Source organism: Oncorhynchus tshawytscha, linkage group LG20 (assembly GCF_018296145.1).
Source record: "Oncorhynchus tshawytscha isolate Ot180627B linkage group LG20, Otsh_v2.0, whole genome shotgun sequence".
NCBI lineage: Eukaryota > Metazoa > Chordata > Actinopteri > Salmoniformes > Salmonidae > Oncorhynchus > Oncorhynchus tshawytscha.
In genome coordinates this window covers 3,146,092-3,168,914 of record NC_056448.1, presented here as the reverse complement: position 1 = coordinate 3,168,914, position 22,823 = coordinate 3,146,092, and the positions used below count along the sequence as shown (strand labels likewise).

The following is a 22,823-nucleotide window of genomic DNA, read 5'->3' as shown; positions in this document are numbered from 1 at the left end:
AAAAAGGACTCGCCGTCTGACTGAAACATACGGTATATGTTGTCTGACTTTTTTTCTTTTAACAGAATCAAAAACACTAACAATGGATAACGAACTTCACAAGATGCAGTTTTTTGAACACAGCTTTTAGTGGCACATTTAGTCATTAATGGAAGCAAAAAATGACTCCTAGGCCTCTGGCCTCCACGTAACACATTATAGCGCTTTGAAGGCCACTTTGTGTCCATGATCTCTATGTAGTTGAAAAATGACTCCTAGGCCTCTGGCCTCCACGTAACACATTATAGCGCTTTGAAGGCCACTTTGTGTCCATGATCTCTATGTAGTTGAAAAATGACTCCTAGGCCTCTGGCCTCCACGTAACACATTATAGCGCTTTGAAGGCCACTTTGTGTCCATGATCTCTATGTAGTTGAAAAATGACTCCTAGGCCTCTGGCCTCCACGTCACATTATAGCTTTGAAGGCCACTTTGTGTCCATGATCTCTATGTAGTTGAAAAATGACTCCTAGGCCTCTGGCCTCCACGTAACACATTATAGCGCTTTGAAGGCCACTTTGTGTCCATGATCTCTATGTAGTTGAAAAATGACTCCTAGGCCTCTGGCCTCCACGTAACACATTATAGCGCTTTGAAGGCCACTTTGTGTCCATGATCTCTATGTAGTTGAAAAATGACTCCTAGGCCTCTGGCCTCCACGTAACACATTATAGCGCTTTGAAGGCCACTTTGTGTCCATGATCTCTATGTAGTTGAACATGATAGGACACTTGTCCCCAACGACAGATAATCATTTGTTTCATCACACTTTGTAGGATAGTTTTTTTTGAGTCGGATGGTCCATATGACTGGCAACAGGTCTGCCAAATGCAGTGGTGTAAATATACTTGTCTTTTTGGGGGTATCTGTGCTTTACTAATGATATTTTTGACAGCTTTTACCTTACTACATTCCTAAAGAAAATGATGTTCTTTTTACTCCATACTCCCAGAAGTACATTTAGCATGCTTAGCAGGACAGGAAAATGGTTAAAATCACACTTATCAAGAGAACATTCCTGGTCATCCCTTGTGCCTCTGATCTGGTGGAATCAATAAACAAATGCTTTGTTTGTAAGTTATGTATTAGAGTATTAGAGTATTAGAGTATTAGTGTATTAGAGTATTAGAGTATTAGTGTATTAGAGTATTAGAGTATTAGTGTATTAGTGTATTAGAGTATTAGAGTATTAGTGTATTAGAGTATTAGAGTAACACTGGCTATCTGTAAATGGAAAAAACTAAATCGGTTTGCTTATTATGATGAATTTGAAATTATTTACACTTTTGATACTATTTTACATTTGAGCAATTCCATTGACTTTTGATACTTAACTATATTTTAAAACCAAATACTCTGAAGTTTTACTCTAGTATTTTACTGGGTGACTTTTACTTGAGTCATTTTCTTTTAAGGTATCTTTACTTTTACTCAAGCATGAAAATGGGGTACTTTTCCCACCCCTGGCCAAATGTCAAACGACACATGGTGGTGCACTGGTTTTGCCATTACAATGTCACAGGTTCACTGTTCACTCTCCATGACAAAGTATCCCCTTGACTTCACCTCACCCCTGAATCACTGAGGGTGAACTGGAACCCTCCATTCCACCCACTGCATGGTTAACAAAACCGTTGCCCTCGGGCACTGAGATAGTATTCCCGTCTTCTTGTTTCGGTGATCTTCAGAGAGTGGGTTGAAGTTCCTCACTTTACTTTGAATATATTCTTGTGTTGCCAATATCTCCAACCATTTGGATCTCCAGTCCAGGACGTCACTAGCGAGGACGTCTCATACTTTACGCAGCTGATGCGCACAGTCCAGAACGGCAGTTAGATCTGGAGAGAAGAGAAAGTAACCGTTTAGTCGGTCAGTTTAACATAGGATAATGTCTCATTTGTGGTAAAATCGTAAGCACAAAACTAAATGGCAGAAATATGAATGACCTTTTCCGGTCATATTGATTGGGCTTGCGTTGTGTTTCTTTGTTGAGCTCTTCCAGAGCCATGTTGTGCTTGTGGTACAGAGTAGATTGAGTATCTGAATGCATGCAGCTCTGTAATTCTTAGTCAGCAGTGAGGTCTCTGCTAAAGTCGGAAGTTAGCTTCGTTATATTGCCTTGGTGACGTAGATTGTGGATCCCCTGTGCAAGTCTCGCCTCCTAATCAGCTGCTGTATTGCGGTTATGCTCAGTCCTCTTTGTTATTACAATGTTGTGTGCTGTGTTTCCTCAAAGATGACTTTGTAATCAAATAGGCAGCTGATTATCATTGTAGGCTAATTCACTTGGAAGTTTGTGGGGTGGGCCTAGAAAAAAAATCATACATTACACTATCCATAAACTAATTCTGGATATTCCTTTGGCCCTCACTGACCACAGGTGCCCAATTTCCCAAGTAAAGATGAATTAAGGACTACAGATAGTTACACTATTTTATATTATTTTGTGGAACAAAAAGACACTCGTAAATATCTGAAATATTGATTCATAAAATACTAGACAGTTAACAAATTAAATGGAATATTGGAAAATGTAAATTAGGAATATTCTCTTGGTCTCCACTTGAAAGTTGATTGGCACAGTACACTTTCCACTGCAGCAAGCGACAGTCCATATAACCTGTCAAAAATAGCCTGTCGAAAGTCATGCTGTGTATGTTAGGAACACCACACCTGCAATCAATAGCATGCTGGGTTAGGACACAACATGTTATTTGATTGATATCACCGGGAGAATGCTTCCACACTTACAAAACAGTTGTCAAAATGAATTGGCTTGCTCAGTGTACTCACTGATAGACAGAATAACAACGCAGGACAGCAGCATCTGTCCATGCCTTATAAAACAGTTCAACTGTGATTGGAACATACCTCTATTGATAAAATGACAAACAACGATTGATAAGGCTAGATTGTGCAATATTGATTGGCGGGTTGTTTCTAATAGATGGTAAGGAATGTGTGTCCTTAATGAACATTACAGAGCACATTTGACCCTAGGCTAGTTCCCCAAATAGGTCATTTTGAGAGGCCCAATAAACCATTGCTCCAAGGCACTTAACAGAATCATCTTATCTTTCCTTAAGGTCAACTACGTGTACTTTATGACACATCCTTAACAGTGTATCAAGGAAGATTATAGAAGATGTTTTCACATTAGAAGTGGAGCAAACATGCTTCTGTTTATGAATGATTTTTTAAATGCTATCATTTTTTACCTTTAGTTTTATAATGAACTGATGCAAAGGAAATGTGTTTTTAGTGAATATAAGGCTATCACACAGTATACTGTATCATATTATATACTGTACTTCACAGAACATGACAGGTAGCCTAGCCGTTAGAACTTTGGGTCACTATACAGTACAGTGTGTGAAATTTGACAAATATAAGCACCCACCAAATAATGATTTATTATGTGCTGCTACTATAACTCTATTACAAGGTTATTGATAGAATAATTCAGGCCCTATTACTTTCAGTGATTGCCGAAATGTATGCATTTTTATTGTTTTGAACTGTTACCAAATGTAGAGCTGGGCTAGTAACTGAAAGGTTGCTAGATAGAATCCCTGAGCTGACAAGGTAAAACAAATCTGTCGTTCTGCCCCTGAACAAGGCAGTTAACCCACTGTTCCTAGGCCGTCATTGTAAGTAATAATTTGTTCTTAACTGATTTGCCTAGCTAAATCAAGGTCAAATAAAAACATAGAATTTACCATGCAGTGCCTTTAACTGTAAGCAGGAGCACAATCAGAGAACACCATTTCCCACAACTCCCATTTCCCACAAATATACCGTTTACCTCCGGATGCATCGAAGCTGCAGCAAAACTTGCGCCGCTGATTTCTAGATCACATGAACGGGATGAAAGCCTTGTGCTGTTTTTACTTCGTCCAGTTCATTTGAAAGGAAGATTTGGTAAACCGCGCAGGTTCTGACAAGACAAGAAATTATTGATTTGCAGGCCTTTATCTCGCGCCTTCACAGTATCCGCGTACACGACCCTCGAGCCTGATACAGTGAAATATTGCACGTAAGTACTGTATTGTTGTTACTATGTAGATTTTCTACCTGGAGCAAACAATGGTGCAAACCAAAATGCAACATTGTAGCCGTGCTGCAAGAGCTTTACAAACTCAATTGATCGTGATACATTGTTGGATTCTTGGTTAATTCAGGCCTTCCTATCCAGAGTATGCGCGTGCTATTTTGTACAGTAACTCGACGAGCTGTGCAATAATTCGAGCGAATCAGTCCTAGATTGCACATGGAAATAATAACCATAACATTTACTTGAATGTACACATTCGGTGGTCACGTGGACTACATCTGGGTCAGCGTGAGGGAACCCGTGTAGCATTTCTTCTTTTTTTTAGGTTGGAAAATGTCCAGTGGAAATGTCGATATATATACAGAAATCAACCACATCAGTTGTTTTACATCATAGTAAACGGGTTTACTTGTAGTAAACGGTTCTTTGCGGAGGGATATGGTTCTGCCAAAGACAAGGATCCTTTGTTAGGCAAAGTGTTCTATCTGAAACATTTAACATCCTAAGAACCGTTTTTGGAAGAAAGGGTTCTTGGACGTTTTTTGGAAGGCATGGAGGGTGCTGCATAGAACCATCTATAATGTTTCCCGGCATGTAGGGAGATTTTCAGAATTGTTTGTTTTACTGTAAAATATGTTTTTGCATGTACATTGATTGGCTAATACATTTTATGCTACACAAAGATAAATAACATACTGTTTTCTAAACTGATCCAATCTGTTGGTTTTATGGCACCTGTTACTGAGATGGTTGTTCCAGTTTAGATGACCGAGGAAGTCTCAGTATTCAGACTTCCCTAACCTGGCAGTCATTCTGAATGCAGGTTGGGGCTGATTAATAATTCCACTTGTTGGCCATCCTAACTCTGCCTGGATTCCAATAGGAATTACACATCACTTTGCAAACCAGCACAATGTGACTTGAAGGCCTGTGGTGGCCTGTAAACCAGGAGATTCCTACCACCACTGTGTTAGGAGTATAACTAGGCCACGGATAGAACAATGAGACAGATATTTCACTGGATGTATAGATGCGAAGCACCCGGTTGGCGTTTCCACTCACTATCAAATATGGCAGCAAGAGAAAGCCGGGGCCGGCAGTGATGGAAAGAGATGGATTTAGGCCGACAATCTGTTAATTTACCCATCAATTAAGCATTTGATCTCAATACAGTTTTCTTTTCCCAAAACTACAATATGTTACGAACAGAGTGGACAAAGTTTTATAGACTTTATCCTTCGCCAATGTTGGGTTGTTTAGAAGGAGTTCAAAGGCAAATTGAGTTATTGCACACATGCACGTTACAGAGTAGGCGTTCCCCAACGGAAATATGGAAATGCATGCTAGAATGCGCCACTAGGATTTCGCTAGCTCGTGCTTGACTCTGCCAACCTCCTTGCTTGTTCTGCCCACTATGGCTCATTTGTTCCCATTTGAAACGACAGGCTGTGGTTTATCTTGGTTTAGTTAAACAAATCTTTGACTAGTTCCTCAATGAAAGGCCTGATGATAAATGTAATGTTTTGTCCTAAATAATACAATTTTAAAGGCTAGTAAAGCTGGAACCGTTCATAGAGGGTTCTAGGAAGAACCTTTAATGACAAAATGGTTATTGTTCTAGGTAGAACCATATACAGGGGGCTCTTTGAGGAACCGCACATAGAGGGTTCTACCCAGAACTAAAAAGGGTTCCCTTATGGGGACAAACCGAAGAACCCTGTATGGTTCTACTTAGCACCTTTTTTCTAAGAGTGCATTCTAGACTAGGTCACTGATTATCATTAATCTGCTAACTACGGTATAGTGTTACTGCACACAGTAACAAACAGACACAATAAAGCGGATTATCAGAGGTTACGCTGCAATAGAACAAAATCATGCACTTTGGAATGTAGGTTTATTTTTGATAACCTTGTGCATTGACGTCTTACGAAAGGATGGTATTTATGCAGCCATTGCATCATCTTTTTTTCCAGGATGCCCAAGTCAAAGGAAGTTCTGTCATCTACTTCTGGCAGTGCCAGTGCCAGTGACTCAGACAGTGAGGCTGAGACCAAGGTAAAATCGAATCAAATTTTATTTGTCACATACGTGGTTAGCAGATGTTAATGCGAGTGTAGCGAAATGCTTGTGCTTCTAGTTCCGACAATGCAGTAAAATCCAACAAGTAATCTAATCTAACAACAATTACCTTATACACACAAGTGTAAAGGAATGAATAAGAATATGTACATAAAAAAGATATGAATGAGTGATGGTATAGAGCGGCATAGGCAAGATGCAGTGGATAGAGTACAGTATATACATATGAGATGAGTAATGTAGGGAATGTAAACATTATATGAAGTTGTTTAAACAGACAGCCCCTGCTCCTGTGTTGTATCCAAAGCCACAAAGTAAAGACATTGTGTTTCCGTCAAAAGAACTGAAAAGGACACAAATATTTCAAAATGCTCAGGTCTACACTACCGTTCAAAAGTTTGGGGTCACTTAGAAATGCCTTTTTTTTTAAGAAAAGCAAAAAAAGTCAATTAAAATAGCATGAAATTGATCAGAAATACAGTGTAGACATTGTTAATGTTGTAAATGACTACTGTAGCTGGAAACGGCTGTTTTTTAATGAAATATCTACATAGGCTTACAAAGCCCATTATCAGCAACCATCACTCCTGTGTTCCAATAGCACTTTGTTAGCTAATCCAAGTTTATAATTTTTAAAAGCTAATTGATCATTAGAAAACCCTTTTGCAATTATATTAGCACAGCTGAAAACTGTTGACTCATTAAAGAAGAAATACAACTGGCAATTCTTTAGACTAGTTGAGTATCTGGCGTATCAGCATTTGTGGGTTTCGATTACAGGCTCAAAATGGCCAGAAACAAAGACCTTTCTTCTGAAACTCGTCAATCTATTATTTTTCTGAGAAATGAAGGCTATTCCACGTGAGAAATTGCCAAGAAACTGAAGCTCTGGTACAACGCTGTGTACTACTCTCTTCACAGAACAGAGCAAACTGGCTCTAACCAGAATAGAAAGAGGTGTGTGAGGCCCCCCGGTGCACAACTGAGCAAGAGGACAAGTACATTAGTGTCTAGTTTGAGAAACAGACACCTCATAGGTCCTCAACTGGCAGCTTCATTAAATAGTACCCGCAAAACACTAGTCTCAATGTAAACAGTGAAGAGGCGACTCCAGGATGCTGGCCTTCTAGGCAGAGTTGCAAAGTAAAATATATATCTCAGACTGGCCAATAAAAGATTAAGATGGGCAAAAGAAAACAGACACTGGGCAGAGGAACTCTGCCTAGAAGGCCAGCATCCTGGAGTCGCCTCTTCACTGTTGATGTTTACTAGTGTTTTGTGGGTACTATTTAATGAAGCTGCCAGTTGAGGAATTGTGAGGCATCTGTTTCTCAAACTAGACAATCTAATATACTTGTCCTCTTGCTCAGTTGTGCACCGGTGCCTCTTGTAATCCTCTCTTCTGGTTATTCCAGTTTGTGCTGTTTAGTGAAGGGAGTAGTACACAGCATTGTACGAGATCTTCAGTTTTGTGGCAATTTCTCACATGGGATAGCCTTCATTTCTCAGAACAAGAATAGACTGAAGAGTTTCAGAAGAAAGGTCTTTGTTTCTGGCCATTTTGAGCCTGTAATCTAAACCCACAAATGTCGATACTCAACTAGTCTAAAGAAGGCCAGTTTTATTGCTTCTTTAATGAGTCAACAGTTTTCAGCTGTTCTAACATAATAGCAAAAAGGTTTTCTAATGATCAATTAGCTTCTTAAAATTATAAACTTGGATCAGCTAACACAACGTGTCATTGGAACACAGGAGTGATGGTTGCTGATAATGGGCCTCTGTATGCCTATGTAGATATTCCATTAAATATCAGCCGTTCCCAGATACAATAGTCACTTACAACACTACTACAACATGTATTTTTTATCAATTTGATGTTATTTTAATAGCAGGAAATGTGCTTTTCTTTCAAGAACAAGGACATTTCTAAGTCACCCCAAACTTTCAAACGGTAGTGTACCTAGATTCAAAGCCGGGTTTTTATATAGCTGCATATATTAGATTTTTAAAATTTAACTAGGCAAGTCAGTTCAGAACATTCTTATTTACAATGTCAGCCAAACACGGACGACGCTGGGCCAATTGTACGCCGCCCTATGCGACTCCCAATCACAGCCTGTTATAGCCTGGATTTGAACTAGGGTATCTGTAAATACGCCTCTCACACTGAGATGCAGTGCCTTAGCCTGCTGCGCCACTCGGGAGTCCAGAGCAGGTTGACGTTTATTGGGATGAGTCATGTCCTTGAGGCAGAACTGAGCGATTTCTGCTAGATGGACCTTCTGCAAAGTAAAAAAGGGGCTATATTGTAAAAATTAATGAAAACAAAAATGTGCTTTTTGGTCATAATTTTAAGGTTATGGTTAGGTGTTAGGGTTAGCAGTGTGGTTAGGGTTAAGGCTAGGGTCAAGTTTAAATTCAGATTTTATGACTTTGTGGCCTTGCCAGCTAGTGACCACTGCAGAGCTGCCTCCAGAACAAGATTCATGACGAAAAACGCTAACCTGCTACAGTTCATATTATAATCAGAGGTTGCCTTGTGTACTTTCAGAAGAGAACATTTTTATATGTGTGGAAATGAACCCCTGTTGTAGGCCAAGAAGAGAAAGCAAGCAGCGCCAGAGAAACCAGCAGCTAAGAAACCGAAAGGAGGGGAGAGTTCCAAACCAGGTGGAACCTCCAAGGGAAGCGGCAACAAGGACAAGGATGACAACAAGTTCCAGGTAGGGAGATCCGAGCTCTGTGTTGCTGCTCGACCAGACTCCAGCATAGAGGAACACTGTGTCAGTCCATCCCCAGTACAAAAGATACGACGTTCGTTGCATGTCGATATCAGACCTTTTGCCCGCCGTGGAGGACATTTGAGGTCAAAGCACGCTGGTATGACAAACTACCCTCAAAATACGCAAAAATAGGCTTCTAGTTTGCACGTTGTAGTTTGACTCAACTGTCTGCAGTTGGAGCTGAGACATTTGGAGGATGGGCAAGGAGAGAAATCTCTAGCTCTCCGCTCCGTCCGCCCCGTAGTCGCAGTACTATTTGTTAACTTCATGTTTGAAGTATCCCTATATTTCTGTTATTACGGGGCTTTCACTCTGTCAAGAGTGAGCCTGCGCGGGAAGGCTTGCTGTTGATGGACCTAGCCTGGTGTGCGATGGCTACCTTGTAGTGTGTTCATACGCCATAGTAAACTTTGTTCAACTGGAACCTTGTCATTTCGAGTTAACATTGGTAGCAGAGGATGGTTAATAACTACAATGTGCCACCTCGCTTCGACAAGAAGAGGTTGTAAGACAGTTGGAAAAATGAACTTGGAATCTGGACGCGAAAAAGTAAGCACTTGCGGTGGTGTTATCACTCGATGGAAGAGCGAGAGATACAGCGCTGGAAATATCCCTGGAGGATTTGAAGAAGGATGACGGTATGGGAACTTAGATCAGAGAACTGGATTCTGTATTTCTTAAAGAAGAAAAAGACCGTGCCTACGAGGCATATTCAAACTTTGATCAGAGCACTGGATTCTGTATTTCTTAAAGAAGAGAAAGACCGTGCCTACGAGGCATATTCAAACTTTGACAGTGTTACGAGAGATATTTCGGTTGCAATGAAGGACAACAAAATTGATTTCGAACAGAGGTACAATAGGAATGCGCAAGTACGACATGGTTCAGTTGGCTTCGACTGCTTGTACTTTGCTGACTTTTGCATCAATGAGGTTGGCACTAAATAATAATGTTATTGACGTCTGTCGCGCCAATAACAGATGGAATGCAAGTGAGTGACGCAGCATATTACACTGAGCAGCAGAGTAAAGGCGCAAACAAGTCACGTACTCAAGACAACCAGAAGGGGGCGCCATTGCCCGGCACAAATCATCTGGGCAAATATGAAAGGAGATCAAAATGTGTTATTTGTCAAAGCACTTACCATTGGGTTAAAGACTGTCCTCATAAAAATTAACCAGTTAAGCTAACAGGAAAATGTGAAAACATAGAGCAGTGTAACATTACACTGTTTTCAAACTAATCTGCTTCTGATACTGAGATTTTTATAGTTGAATCCGTAGGCTCTGCTGTGATTGATATTGCATGTACACGGACAGTGTGTGGTGCAAAATGGCTTGATAGCTATGTCCGTGAACTAAATATGAAAGGGGTACAAAATATGATTGAGACACCAAGCAACAGAGCTTTCAAATTTGGAGATGGGAGAATCGTCCATTCTACCAAGGGAGTTAAGATACCAGCAAAAATTGGTCAGACTAAGTGTCACATTGAAACAGAGGTGGTCCCTACAGATAGCCCCTTACAATTAAGCAAAGCTTCCCTCAAGAAGGGACTAGACATAAAAAAATGACACAGCAGTGATGTTTAAACAACCAGTGACTCTTGAACTTACTACCTCAGGCCACTATTGTTTCAACATTTTACACAAAGACATCACACAGAGTCCATGCAAAAATGAGATTCTAATGGACACAGAGCACATGGAGATTCTGACAGTCACAGAGAACATGAACACAGAGAACATGAACACAGAGAAAAACACACAGTATTGTTAAAGCTTCAAACAGTTTGGACATGCTACAGTTGACAGCCTTCAGAAAGTACTCAGCAGGTCAGGGAATAATGATGATGAGAGTATTTCCATTCTACAGCAGATATTTAACAGCTGTGAGACATGTCAAAAAACCCAGACCAGCTGTTGGTTTACCACTGGCTTCCAAGTACAATGAACCAGTGGCTGTATATCTACATGAGCCTGGACCAAGTGTGTGGTACCTTCACATATTCCACCACTTCACACGCTTCAGTGCTGGAAGCATTGTGAATACAAGAAACACAGTGAAATGGTCAAGCACTTCATTCATTCCTGGATAAGTGTGCTTGCTTGGCCCGCCCCAGAAATTATACAGTGACAATGGAGGAGAATTCAATAATAATGAAATAAGAGAAATGGCAGAGAACTTCAACATGGAAGTAAAGACAACTGCTGCATACAACTGCTGCATACAGTCCATGGAGCAATGGACTTATGGAGAGACACAATCAAACACTCACAGAGATCATGCTATAAGTGAAGCAAGGCAATGGATGTGACTGTAAAAAAGCCCTAGATTGGGCTTTGAATGCAAAAAACTCACTGCACAATGTTCATGGTTACAGCCCATCGCAACTAGTGTTGGGGCAGAACCCTAATCTTCCCTCTGTACTGGTTGACAAGCCACCAGCACTAGAGGGGACCAGTGTGAGGGCATGGGGGTGGGACAGTACCTTTCAGCACTAGAAGGGACCAGTGCATGGGGGGGACAGCACCTGCACTAGGGGGACCAGTGTGAGGGCACAGCACCTTTCAGCACTACTTGCAGCGAGAAATGCGTCCCCGAAGCAGAGTGTTCAGGGAGAATTCGCAGGGCTTTGCGGAAACAGCTACGACCCACCGATGAGAAGTACGAGACTGGAAACGGCTACGACCCACCGATGAGAAGTACGAGGCTGGAAACGGCTACGACCCACCGATGAGAAGTACGAGACTGGAAACGGCTACGACCCACCGATGAGAAGTACGAGACTGGAAACGGCTACGACCCACCGATGAGAAGTACGAGGCTGGAAACGGCTACGACCCACCGATGAGAAGTACGAGACTGGAAACGGCTACGACCCACCGATGAGAAGTACGAGACTGGAAACGGCTACGACCCACCGATGAGAAGTACGAGACTGGAAACAAAGTGTACTACAAACGAGTTGACTGGCAAGAGTGAAATGGACCGGGAGTCGTCATTGGCCAAGTTGGTGTGGTGATATTTGTGAGGCACGGAGGCACCATAGTCAGGGTGCATCACTCAAGATTGCGGAAAGTATATTATCAAGATTGATTCTCAGCAACAGCCCCTCTGTCTCCTAATGAAAAATGACAAAAAGGACACAGTAACATACACAAACCAACCAGATGTCGCATCCAATGATATGGACACTGAAACTGACACAGGAAATGAAGCAGAGACCTTCAACCATGAAACAGGTAATACTGTTGAGCGTTCAAATGAGGAAAACATTCAACAGCCACAATGGTTAAGACAACATGGTTGTTCCAATCTGAAAACTGGACAGAGAAAGTGGTATTCCACATACAGCAACCGTCATTGGACGAGCAGGAAAAGCAAAAAGAAAACACCAGAACAACTTGCAGTACCAGCTACACTTTCTGGTATAACAGGGTCAGCTGACCTGTTACTTGTAGATCATCTCAGAATTGAACTAATGGAAAATTGAGAAAAACAGAATGACATTCAAAATGATGATGTACTTGAAACAAAGGACATGTCATTTGACTCAGCTAAGCTAGATGAGCTCAGTAATTGGAGGAAAAATTGAGTATTTGAGGAAGTCAAAGACATTAGCCAAAAGTGTCTCAACAAGGTGGGTGTGTACCCTTTAAAGAATCCTTAACTGGAATAGTGCCTAAAGCACATCTAGAGGTTTAGAGGAGCTGTCTGCTAAACAACTCTCAAACGACTCATCTAGTGGCTAGAGGTTTAGAGGAGCTGTCTGCTAAAGAACTCCCAAAAGACTCCCCGACATGCGCCTCAGAGGCACTCAGATTGCTGATGATGGTGATCTGCCAGAAGAAATGGAAACTGAATTCCATAGACATCAAATCTGCATTTTTGCAGGGAACAAAGCTGTCAAGGGACATTCACATCCGACCTCAGCCTGAAGCTAAGAGTGAAGGAACACTGTGGAAACTAAAAAAGTGTGTTTGTGGACTGGCAGATGCATCACTCTACCGGTACAACCAAGTCAAGGTTACAATGCTGAATACAGGTGGAAAAATTTCACAAGTGGATCCTGCAGTCTTCTATTGGCTTGATCAAGACTGCAATGTGACTGGAGTACTTGCCTGTCATGTTGATGACTTTATCTGGGGTGGCGCACAGACTTGTTCGTCAACTGAAATCACAACAAGTGACTAAAGTTTCAGCATGTTGGAAAAGATGACTCTTTGAAACTAGTCGTCTTCAGTGATGCTTCGCTAGGGAACCTTACAGATGGAGGCACACAAGGTGGACGTCTAATCGTGTTAATGGGTGAAGGAGGAAGATTCTCACATCTGTTGGCAGTCAAAAAGGATCAGAAGGGTCCATCCGAGGCACACTTGCTGGAGAAACACTTGCTCTTGTGGATGGAATTGACAATGCGATCTTTCTTGCAACTCTGTTCTCAGAGCTTACCACTGGTGAGACAAAACGGCACATTCTACCTGTAGTTTGTGTCACTGACAACTACTCATTAGTTGATGCTGTGACGTCAACCAAGTCTGTCACAGAGAATAGACTTTGTCTTGAGATTAGCAGCATCAAGGAACTTATTCACAAAGGAACAGCTTGCTGACTGTCTGACTAAAAAAAGGAGCATCTGGTTTTGTGCTCCTATAGGCACTCAGTTAATGGAACGTGGCAGTAATACATAACTTTTTCACACAATCCATTTGTAATGGGGAACTAACTGTTTGTCAAATACATTTTCGTAAATTTTTATGTGCTAGTTAAGCACATAACCACAATTGTTTAGTCTTTAGCTCCCTAGCTAAGGCGTCATTACAACAAAGGTAGTTAGCTACAGCGTTTAGTCAAGGGTTAAGGATCTCCGCAATGGTAGTAGGCGCGAGTGCATTGACGAGCAAGGAAACGTGCAGTGTTGCGGTAGTTCAGTCACAGACATGGCAGAGAGAGCTGTTCTGCTATTACTGTCCTTCACAGAAAGTTACAGTTGAAGGCGGAAGTTTACAGACACTTAGGTTGGAGTCATTAAAACTCGATTTTCAACCACTCCACAAATGTCTTGCTAACAAACTATAGTTTTGGCAAGTCAGTTGTGTCATGCACAAAGTAGATGTCCTAAGTAATTTTTACAACAATTGTTTACAGACAGATTATTTCACTTACAATTCACTGTATCACAATTCCAGTGGGTCAGAAGTTTACATACACTAAGTTCACTGTGCCTTTAAACAGCTTGGAAAATTCCAGAAACTTGCTTTAGAAGCTTCTGATTGGCTAATTGATGTCATTTGAGTCAATTGGAGGTGTACCTGTGGATGTATTTCAAGGCCTACCTTCAAACTCAGTGCCTCTTTGCTTGACATCATGGAAATCAGCCAAGACCTCAGAAAAAATTATAAACCTCCACAAGTCTGGTTCATTCTTGGGAGCAATTTCCAAACGCCTGAAGGTACCACGTTCATCTGTACAAACAATAGTACGCAAGTATAAACACCATGGGACCACGCAGCCGCCATACCGCTCAGGAAGGAGACTCGTTCTGTCTCCTCGAGATGAACATATTTGGTACAAAAAGTGCAAATCAATCCCAGAACAACCGCAAAGGACCTTGTGAAGATGCTGGAGGAAACCAGTACAAAAGTATCGATATCCACAGTAAAATGAGACCTATATCGACATAACCCGAACGGCCACTCAGCAAGGAAGAAGACACTGTTCCAAAACCGCCATCAAAAAGCCAGACTACGGTTTGCAACTGCAGATGGGGACTGTTACGTTCCCCAGCTTATGTGTTGTAGTTTGTGTATTTGCATGTGTTTATTTCAGGAAATGGCTTCCTGAAATCCCTCAAGCAGCTGATTGGTCGACTCCAGGGCTAATTGAAGAGCTGACCCCGCCCCCTCGTCAAGCCCCGTGTCTCCAATTACCCATTCCTTCTGAAGCTATATAAAAGCCAGTGTTCTGTTCAGGAGAGAGAGATTTTCTGGGAGGTCATTGCAGAGATTTTGCTAGAGAGATTTTGCTAGAGAGATTTTGCTAGAGAGATTTGCTAGAGAGATTTGCTAGAGAGATTTGCTAGAGAGATTTGCTAGAGAGATTTGCTAGAGAGATTTTGCTAGAGAGATTTTGCTAGAGAGATTTTGCTAGAGAGATTTTGCTAGAGAGATTTTGCTAGAGAGATTTTGCTAGAGAGATTTTGCTAGAGAGATTTTGCTAGAGAGATTTTGCTAGAGAGATTTTGCTAGAGAGATTTTGCTAGAGAGATTTTGCTAGAGATTTGCTAGAGATTTGCTAGAGATTTGCTAGAGATTTGGAGGTAGGGATTGCTGAGAGATTTTGCTAGAGGTTGATTCTGCTGGGAGTTCATTGCTGAGAGTTGGTATGTTTTGTGAGTTTGTTGCTCAGAGCTTATTTGATGTCCTTTGTTTCTTAGTTTGTTTGTGAAATTGTTTAATATTATGTTTCATTTGTGCCCAGGGGGGAAAGGGGAAGGCACCTAGGGAGTGCTTAGGCAAGAGGCCCGCGGGCATACATATACCCATAGTATATTCACTGTCTAGGCACACTAGGTAAGACCTGGGCGGACCACCCCCTGCATTTTGGTTAGGGCACCAGGTAGTGCTAAATTAGGTAAGTAGTGGGTAGGCAGGTAAGATAGGAGATGGGGGGCTTTGAGATTTACTTTCTTTGCTTTGGTTCCGTCCAGCCCCTTTTCCTCATATTACCGTGTAAAGGAATAAAGTCCTTGTAAACGGTATCACATTCTGCCTGTTGTCATCCTTACTTGCACCTACAGTCCATACCTTTTTCCCTTCACGGAGAGTTTAGGTGTAGCAGGGTGTTGCGTTCCCTCTTCATAGAGGCGTGTGTAACAGGGACAATGATCATACCTTTTGGAGGAATGTCCTCTGGTCTGATGAAACAAAAATAGAACTGTTTGGCCATAATGACCATCGTTATGTTTGGAGGAAAAGGGGGAGGCTTGCAAGCCGAAGAACACCATCCCATCCGTGAAGCACGGGGGTGGCAGCATCACATTGTGGGGGTGCTTTGCTGCAGGAGGGACTGGTGCACTTCACAAAATAGATGGCATCATGAGCAAGGGAAATTATGTGGATATATTGAAGCAACATCTCAAGACATCAGTCAGGAAGTTACAGCTTGGTCGAGAATGGGTTTTCCAAATGGACAATGATCCCAAGCATACTTCCAAAGTTGTGGTAAAATGGCTTAAGGGCAACAAAGTCAAGGTGTTGGAGTGGCCATCACAAAAGCCCTGACCTGAATCCTGTAGAACATTTGTGGTCAGAACTGAAATAGCATGTGTGTGCAAGGAGGCCAACAAACTTGACTCCGTTACACCAGCTCTGTCAGGAGGAGTGGGCCAAGATTCACCCAACTTATTGTGGGAAGCTTGTGGAAGGCTACCTGAAACGTTTGACCCAAGTTAAACAATTTAAAGGCAGTGCTACCAAATACTAATTGAGTGTATGTAAACTTCTGACCCACTGGGAATGTGATGAAAGAAATAAAAGCTGAAATAAATCACTCTATTATTATTCTGACATTTCACATTCTTAAAATAAAGTGGTGGTCCTTACTGACATAAGACAAGGCATTTTGACTAGGATTAAATGTCAGGAATTGTGATAAACTGAGTGTAAAAGTGTATGTAAACTTCCGACTTCGACTGTTAAACGTTAGTAGGCCTATGTTATTTCATCAGTTCTTGATCTGGTGTCGTCGTTATATACTGTAGCTGTACGTCAACAGTAGGCTTCTAATGATGTGATCCTATTCAGTTCACCGATGACAATAAGGCATGTTGAATGAATGGTAACCTAGAAGTCAAACCTAACTTGATGGATTAGGTCCGGGATGGAGATCCTGAAACAATACAGTAGGTCTAGTTCAGTTGTTTCCTATTCCAAATAGCCTACAGTAAGTTAGACGACTGCATTGTATCCAGTAATTGAATTGTTCAGATTTTCTCCCCAAACAAAATGAGGATGACAGTTTCCGTTGTCACTTCACTGTCCACATAAAGGCACCTATTATTATTCAGATTTGACATGGAAAAGTGTAATTGAGACCAACTCAATTTCTTTTAGGATCATACACAAGACTTAAGTGCTGTCTGCATTGTTGGATATATTTTTAGATTCTAGGTTTCCGGACCCCCCCCCTAACTAACTGTAGTCCTAAATCAGAGGGAGAACCCTGATTTGTACATTTTTAAACATGTGTTACGGTTTTCTAGTGGTGATGAAGGAGAGTCGGACCAAACTGCAGCGTGTCGATTGCGATCCATATTTATTAAACAAAACGTAAACACGACTAAACACTAAACACTACAAAACAATAAACGTAATGAAAACCGAAAACAGCCTATCTAGTGCAAACTAACAGAGAGTACAAGTAAGACACTAAGGACAATCACCCACGACAAACTCAAAGAATATGGCAGCCTAAATATGGTTCCCAATCAGAGACAACGATAAGCACCTGCCTCTGATTGAGAACCACTCCAGACAGCCATAGACCTTGCTAGACAACCCACTAAGCTACAATCCCAATACCACCACCAAAACCCCAAGACAAACACACCACAATTACAAAACCCCCATGCCACACCCTGGCCTGACCAAATACATAAAGATAAACACAAAATACTTTGACCAGGGCGTGACAGAACCCCCCCCCCTAAGGTGCGGACTCCCGAACGCACCTCAAAACAATAGGGAGGGTCCGGGTGGGCGTCTGTCCATGGTGGCGGCTCCGGCGCGGGACGTGGACCCCACTCATTTAATGTCTTAGTCCCCTCTCCCTTTGTCCCTGGATAGTCCACCCTCGCCGCCGACCATGGCCTAGTAGTCCTCACCCAGAACCCCACTGGACTGAGGAGCAGATCGGGACTGAAGGACAGCTCGGGACTGAGGCAGCTCGGGACTGAGGGGAAGCTCGGGAGTGAGAGAAAGCTCGGGAGTGAGAGAAAGCTCAGGAGTGAGAGAAAGCTCAGGAGTGAGAGAAAGCTCAGGAGTGAGAGAAAGCTCAGGAGTGAGAGAAAGCTCAGGAGTGACAGGAAGCTCAGGAGTGACAGGAAGCTCAGGAGTGAGAGGAAGCTCAGGAGTGAGAGGGCTGCTCAGGCAGGTAGATAGATCTACCAGCTCCTGGCTGGCTGGTGGTTTCAGCAGATCCTGGCTGACTGGCAGATCCTGGCTGACTGGCAGATCTGGAAGATCCTGGCTGACTGGCAGATCTGGAAGAGTCTGGTTGACTGGCAGATCTGGAAGAGTCTGGTTGACTGGCAGATCTGGAAGAGTCTGGTTGACTGGCAGATCTGGAAGAGTCTGGTTGACTGGCAGATCTGGAAGAGTCTGGCTGACTGGCGGATCTGGAAGAGTCTGGCTGACTGGCGGATCCTGGCCGACTGGCAGATCCTGGCCGACTGGCATTACTGGCAGATCCTGGCCGACTGGCACTTCTGGCGGATCCTGGCTGACTGGCACTTCTGGCGGATCCTGGAAGACTGGTGGATCCTGGCTGACTGGTGGATCCTGGCAGCCTGGCGAATCCTGGCTGACTGGCGGATCTAACTGATCCTGACAGACTGGCGACGCTGGGCAGACTGGCGGCGCTGGGCAGACTGGCGGCGCTGGGCAGACTGGCGACGCTGGGCAGACTGGCGACGCTGGGCAGACTGGCGCAGACTGCTGGGCAGACTGGCGGGCACGCTGGGCAGACTGGCGCTGCACTGGCGGCGCTGGGCAGACTGGCGGCTCCTTGCAGACTGAGACTGACAGCTCCCTTGCAGACTGACAGCTCCTTGCAGACTGGCAGCTCCTTGCAGACTGACAGCTCCTTGCAGACTGACAGCTCTGGCTGCTCCATGCAGACTGGCAGCTCTGGCTGCTCCATGCAGACTGACAGCTCTGGCTGCTCCATGCAGACTGACAGCTCCATGCAGACTGGCAGCTCTGGCTGCTCCATGCAGACTGGCAGCTCTGGCTGCTCCATGCAGACTGGACAGCTCTGGCTGCTCCATGCAGACTGGCAGCTCTGGCTGCTCCATGCAGACTGACAGCTCTGGCTGCTCCATGCAGACTGACAGCTCTGGCTGCTCTGGCTGCTCCATGCAGACTGACAGCTCTGGTGCTCCTTGCAGACTGGCAGCTCCATGCAGACTGGCAGCTCTGGCTGCTCCATGCAGACTGACAGCTCTGGCTGCTCCATGCAGACTGACAGCTCTGGCTGCTCCATGCAGACTGACAGCTCTGGCTGCTCCATGCAGACTGACAGCTCTGGCTGCTCCATGCAGACTGACAGCTGCTCCATGGACTGACAGCTCTGGCTGCTCCATGCAGGCTGGCAGCTCTGGCTTCTCCATGCAGGCTGGCAGCTCTGGCTGCGCTGAACAGGCGGGAGACTCCGGCAGCGTAGGAGAGGAGAAAGGCTCTGGCTGCGCTAAACAGGCGGGAGGCTCCGGCAGCGCTGTAGAGGAGAAAGGCTCTGGCTGCGCTAAACAGGCGGGAGACTCCAGCAGCGCAGGAGAGGAGAAAAGCGCTGGCTGCACTGAACAGGCGAGGCACACTGAAGGCCTGGTGCATGGTGCTGGAACTGGTGGTACTGGATCGAGGACACGCACAGGAAGCCTGGTGCGGGGAGCTGCTACCGGAGGACTGGAGTGTGGAGGTGGCACAGGATGGGCTAGACTGTGAAGGCGTACTGGAGATCTTGAGAGCAGTGTTGGCACAGGATGTGCAAGGCTAGGGATGTGCACAGGAGGCCTGGTGCGTGAGGCAGGCACCAACTTCACCAGCCGGCTAACACGCACCTCAGGACGAGTATGGAGCGCTAACCCAGGTGCCATCAAATCCCCAACACGTTCCGTCGGGCGAATTCCATGCAAAAAGCACCAACACAGCAACTCCCTCATTTCTCTCTCCTCCAATTTCCCCATTAACTCCTTCACAGTCTCTGGTTCTGGTCTCCTCCTTGGCTCCTCACGATAAACAGGGAGAGTTGGCTCAGGTCTGACTCCTGACTCTGCCACACTCTCCCTGAGCCCCCCAAGAAATTTTTGGGGCTTCCATCCGCTACGCCGTGCTGCCTCCTCATATCTGCACCTCTCAGCTTTCGCCGCCTCCAGTTCTTCCTTGGGGCGGCGATATTCTCCAGGCTGAGCCCAGGGTCCTTTACCGTCCAGTTCTTCCTCCCATGTCCATTTCTCCAGGTGGTTCAGCCTCTCCCACTGCAGCTGCTGCTGCTCCTGCTGCTGCTGCCTCTGTTGCCTCTCCTGTGGTTCCTGCCTGTTAACACGCTGCTTGGTCCGTTGGTGGTGGGTGATTCTGTTACGGTTTTCTAGTGGTGATGAAGGAGAGTCGGACCAAACTGCAGCGTGTCGATTGCGATCCATATTTATTAAACAAAACGTAAACACGACTAAACACTAAACACTACAAAACAATAAACGTAATGAAAACCGAAAACAGCCTATCTAGTGCAAACTAACAGAGAGTACAAGTAAGACACTAAGGACAATCACCCACGACAAACTCAAAGAATATGGCTGCCTAAATATGGTTCCCAATCAGAGACAACGATAAGCACCTGCCTCTGATTGAGAACCACTCCAGACAGCCATAGACTTTGCTAGACAACCCACTAAGCTACAATCCCAATACCACCACCAAAACCCCAAGACAAACACACCACAATTACAAAAACCCCATGCCACACCCTGGCCTGACCAAATACATAAAGATAAACACAAAATACTTTGACCAGGGCGTGACAACATGTTTCTAGTTAGCTACTAAAGGTCAACCAATTACCAAGTACCCATAAGTCTATATACATTCTTAGAAAAAAAGGTTCTTCAGCTGTCCCCATTGGAGAAAGCTTTTTTTCTTCCAGGTGGAACCCTTCTGGTTCCAGGTACATGGAACCAAAAAGCTTTCTCCTTATGGGGACAGCTGAAGAACCCTTCTGGTTCCAGGTACATTGGTTCTCCTTATGGGGACAGCTGAAGAACCCTTTTGGAACCTTTTTTTCTAAGAGTGTAGCCCAGGTCTGTGGCGGTCATGACATTTTGTCAACCAGTGATTGTCTTTCAAATATCTGCCGGTCTCACGGTAATTGACCGTTAACTAACATACACATGTTTAGCTTCCACGCATAGCCTACGAGCCACTGATGCGGACCTCTGGAACCTCAAGCCTACATCAATTTAAAAAATAAGTAGTCCTCCGTTTTAATATAGCCTACACCATCACAGTAAATCCAATATTTATTTTAGGCAGGGATAAAGAAACTTTATGATATGACAAAATGTAGCCTATTTCAGAAGAACAGAACAGCATATTCTGAGTTGTCATTATGTTAAGAACTGTCATTGTGCCATTGTTAGGCACTGGCTGTGCCATATGGCTGTGGGCTACACTAGTTCATTTTAGCAGACACGATTTGCTTATAATTCCTGTGGCATTACTTTATATTTTTTAATAAGAAAAATACAATGAACGTAGCTGAATAAAATAGAAAGGATATTTCAAAGCGAAATGTAGGTTACATGCAGTAACTTTTTTTTTATATGCCTAATAGGCTACACTGTTTGTAGCCTGATGTGGTACACATAAAATATTACTTTAATATTCAAAGTTGGGAGGTCTGCGATATGGTTATCTTCACGTGCATCTTTTTTTTCAGATTGGGAAGATGAGGTATGTGAGTGTTCGTGAATTCAAAGGAAAGTGTCTGATTGACATCCGTGAGTACTGGATGGACCAGGAGGGAGAGATGAAGCCGGGCAGGAAAGGTAAGATTTGTCACAGCAGAACCCTGGCCCCTGAGCCCACTGTCATGCCGTCACTCTACAAACACACACATGGATTTGGAATGATGAATCATTGGTTGAAATAGTTTTATCGTCGTTTCGGTGCCTCAAACAATGAGTTAAAACGGTTTATTGATGATTTATCAAATCCATATGCCCTTTACAAACAATGAGTTAAAACGGTTTATTGATGATTTATCAAATCCATACCCCCTTTACAAACAATGAGTTAAAACGGTTTATTGATAATTTATCAAATCCATATGCCCTTTCCTTTAAAAGGATAACAAATGTTAAATTCTATCACAATTTCTGTGATGCTACTTTTCTGGATTCATTAACTGAACCTAGATCAGTTTACTTTCCTCTGTCTAACTTTCCTCTGTTCCGAGATACAGTGGTACCCAGATGTCATATTTGACATCAAGCCCAGTGATGCTACTTTTCTGGATTCATTAACTGAACCTAGATCAGTTTAGTTTCCTCTGTCTAACTTTCCTCTGTTCCGTGCCCAGGTATCTCACTAAACCCAGAGCAGTGGAACCAGCTGAAGGATCAAATCTCTGAGATCGACGACGCTGTGAAGGCGATATAAGAGGGAGGGATTTACCATCCACAACCATACATTCTGTTTTTGTTCTTAACTTTGCCACCATTTTTTATATTGTTATTGAAACATTTTTAAAGGAAGAGACCCACATTTTTGAAGTGACCGACCAAGACAACATTGTGTATATTTTAAGCTTTACGTTTGTGTTTACTTCTTGTGCTGTGTTTGAAAACCCAATGTATGTTATGCTTGTTGAGTGCTTCAGATGTAGCTGTATGTGTGTTTGTGTCTTATTGGGTTTGCTATAATAAGTAATCAATAAAAGCCATTTAAAGGGACTACATTTTGTTGAAATGTTTTTATTTTATTTAACCAGGTAGGCTAGTTGAGAACAAGTTCCCATTTGCAACTGCGACCTGGCCAAGATAAAGCATTGCAATTTGACACATACAACAACACAGAGTTACACATAGAA

General features: G+C 43.4%; 1 protein-coding gene across 1 annotated transcript; it reads left to right on the top strand.

The window, feature by feature from the left end:
* The first annotated feature begins 3,890 nt into the window (after positions 1-3,890).
* On the top strand, positions 3,891-22,686 carry LOC112219681 (activated RNA polymerase II transcriptional coactivator p15). The gene is made up of 5 exons (XM_024381159.2): positions 3,891-4,075; positions 6,070-6,151; positions 8,770-8,898; positions 21,672-21,780; positions 22,314-22,686. The coding sequence occupies exons 2-5, from the start codon at positions 6,071-6,073 to the stop codon at positions 22,391-22,393; spliced, it is 399 nt and encodes a 132-aa protein (XP_024236927.1). The 5' UTR covers positions 3,891-4,075; position 6,070; the 3' UTR covers positions 22,394-22,686.
* The last annotated feature ends 137 nt before the right edge of the window (positions 22,687-22,823 follow it).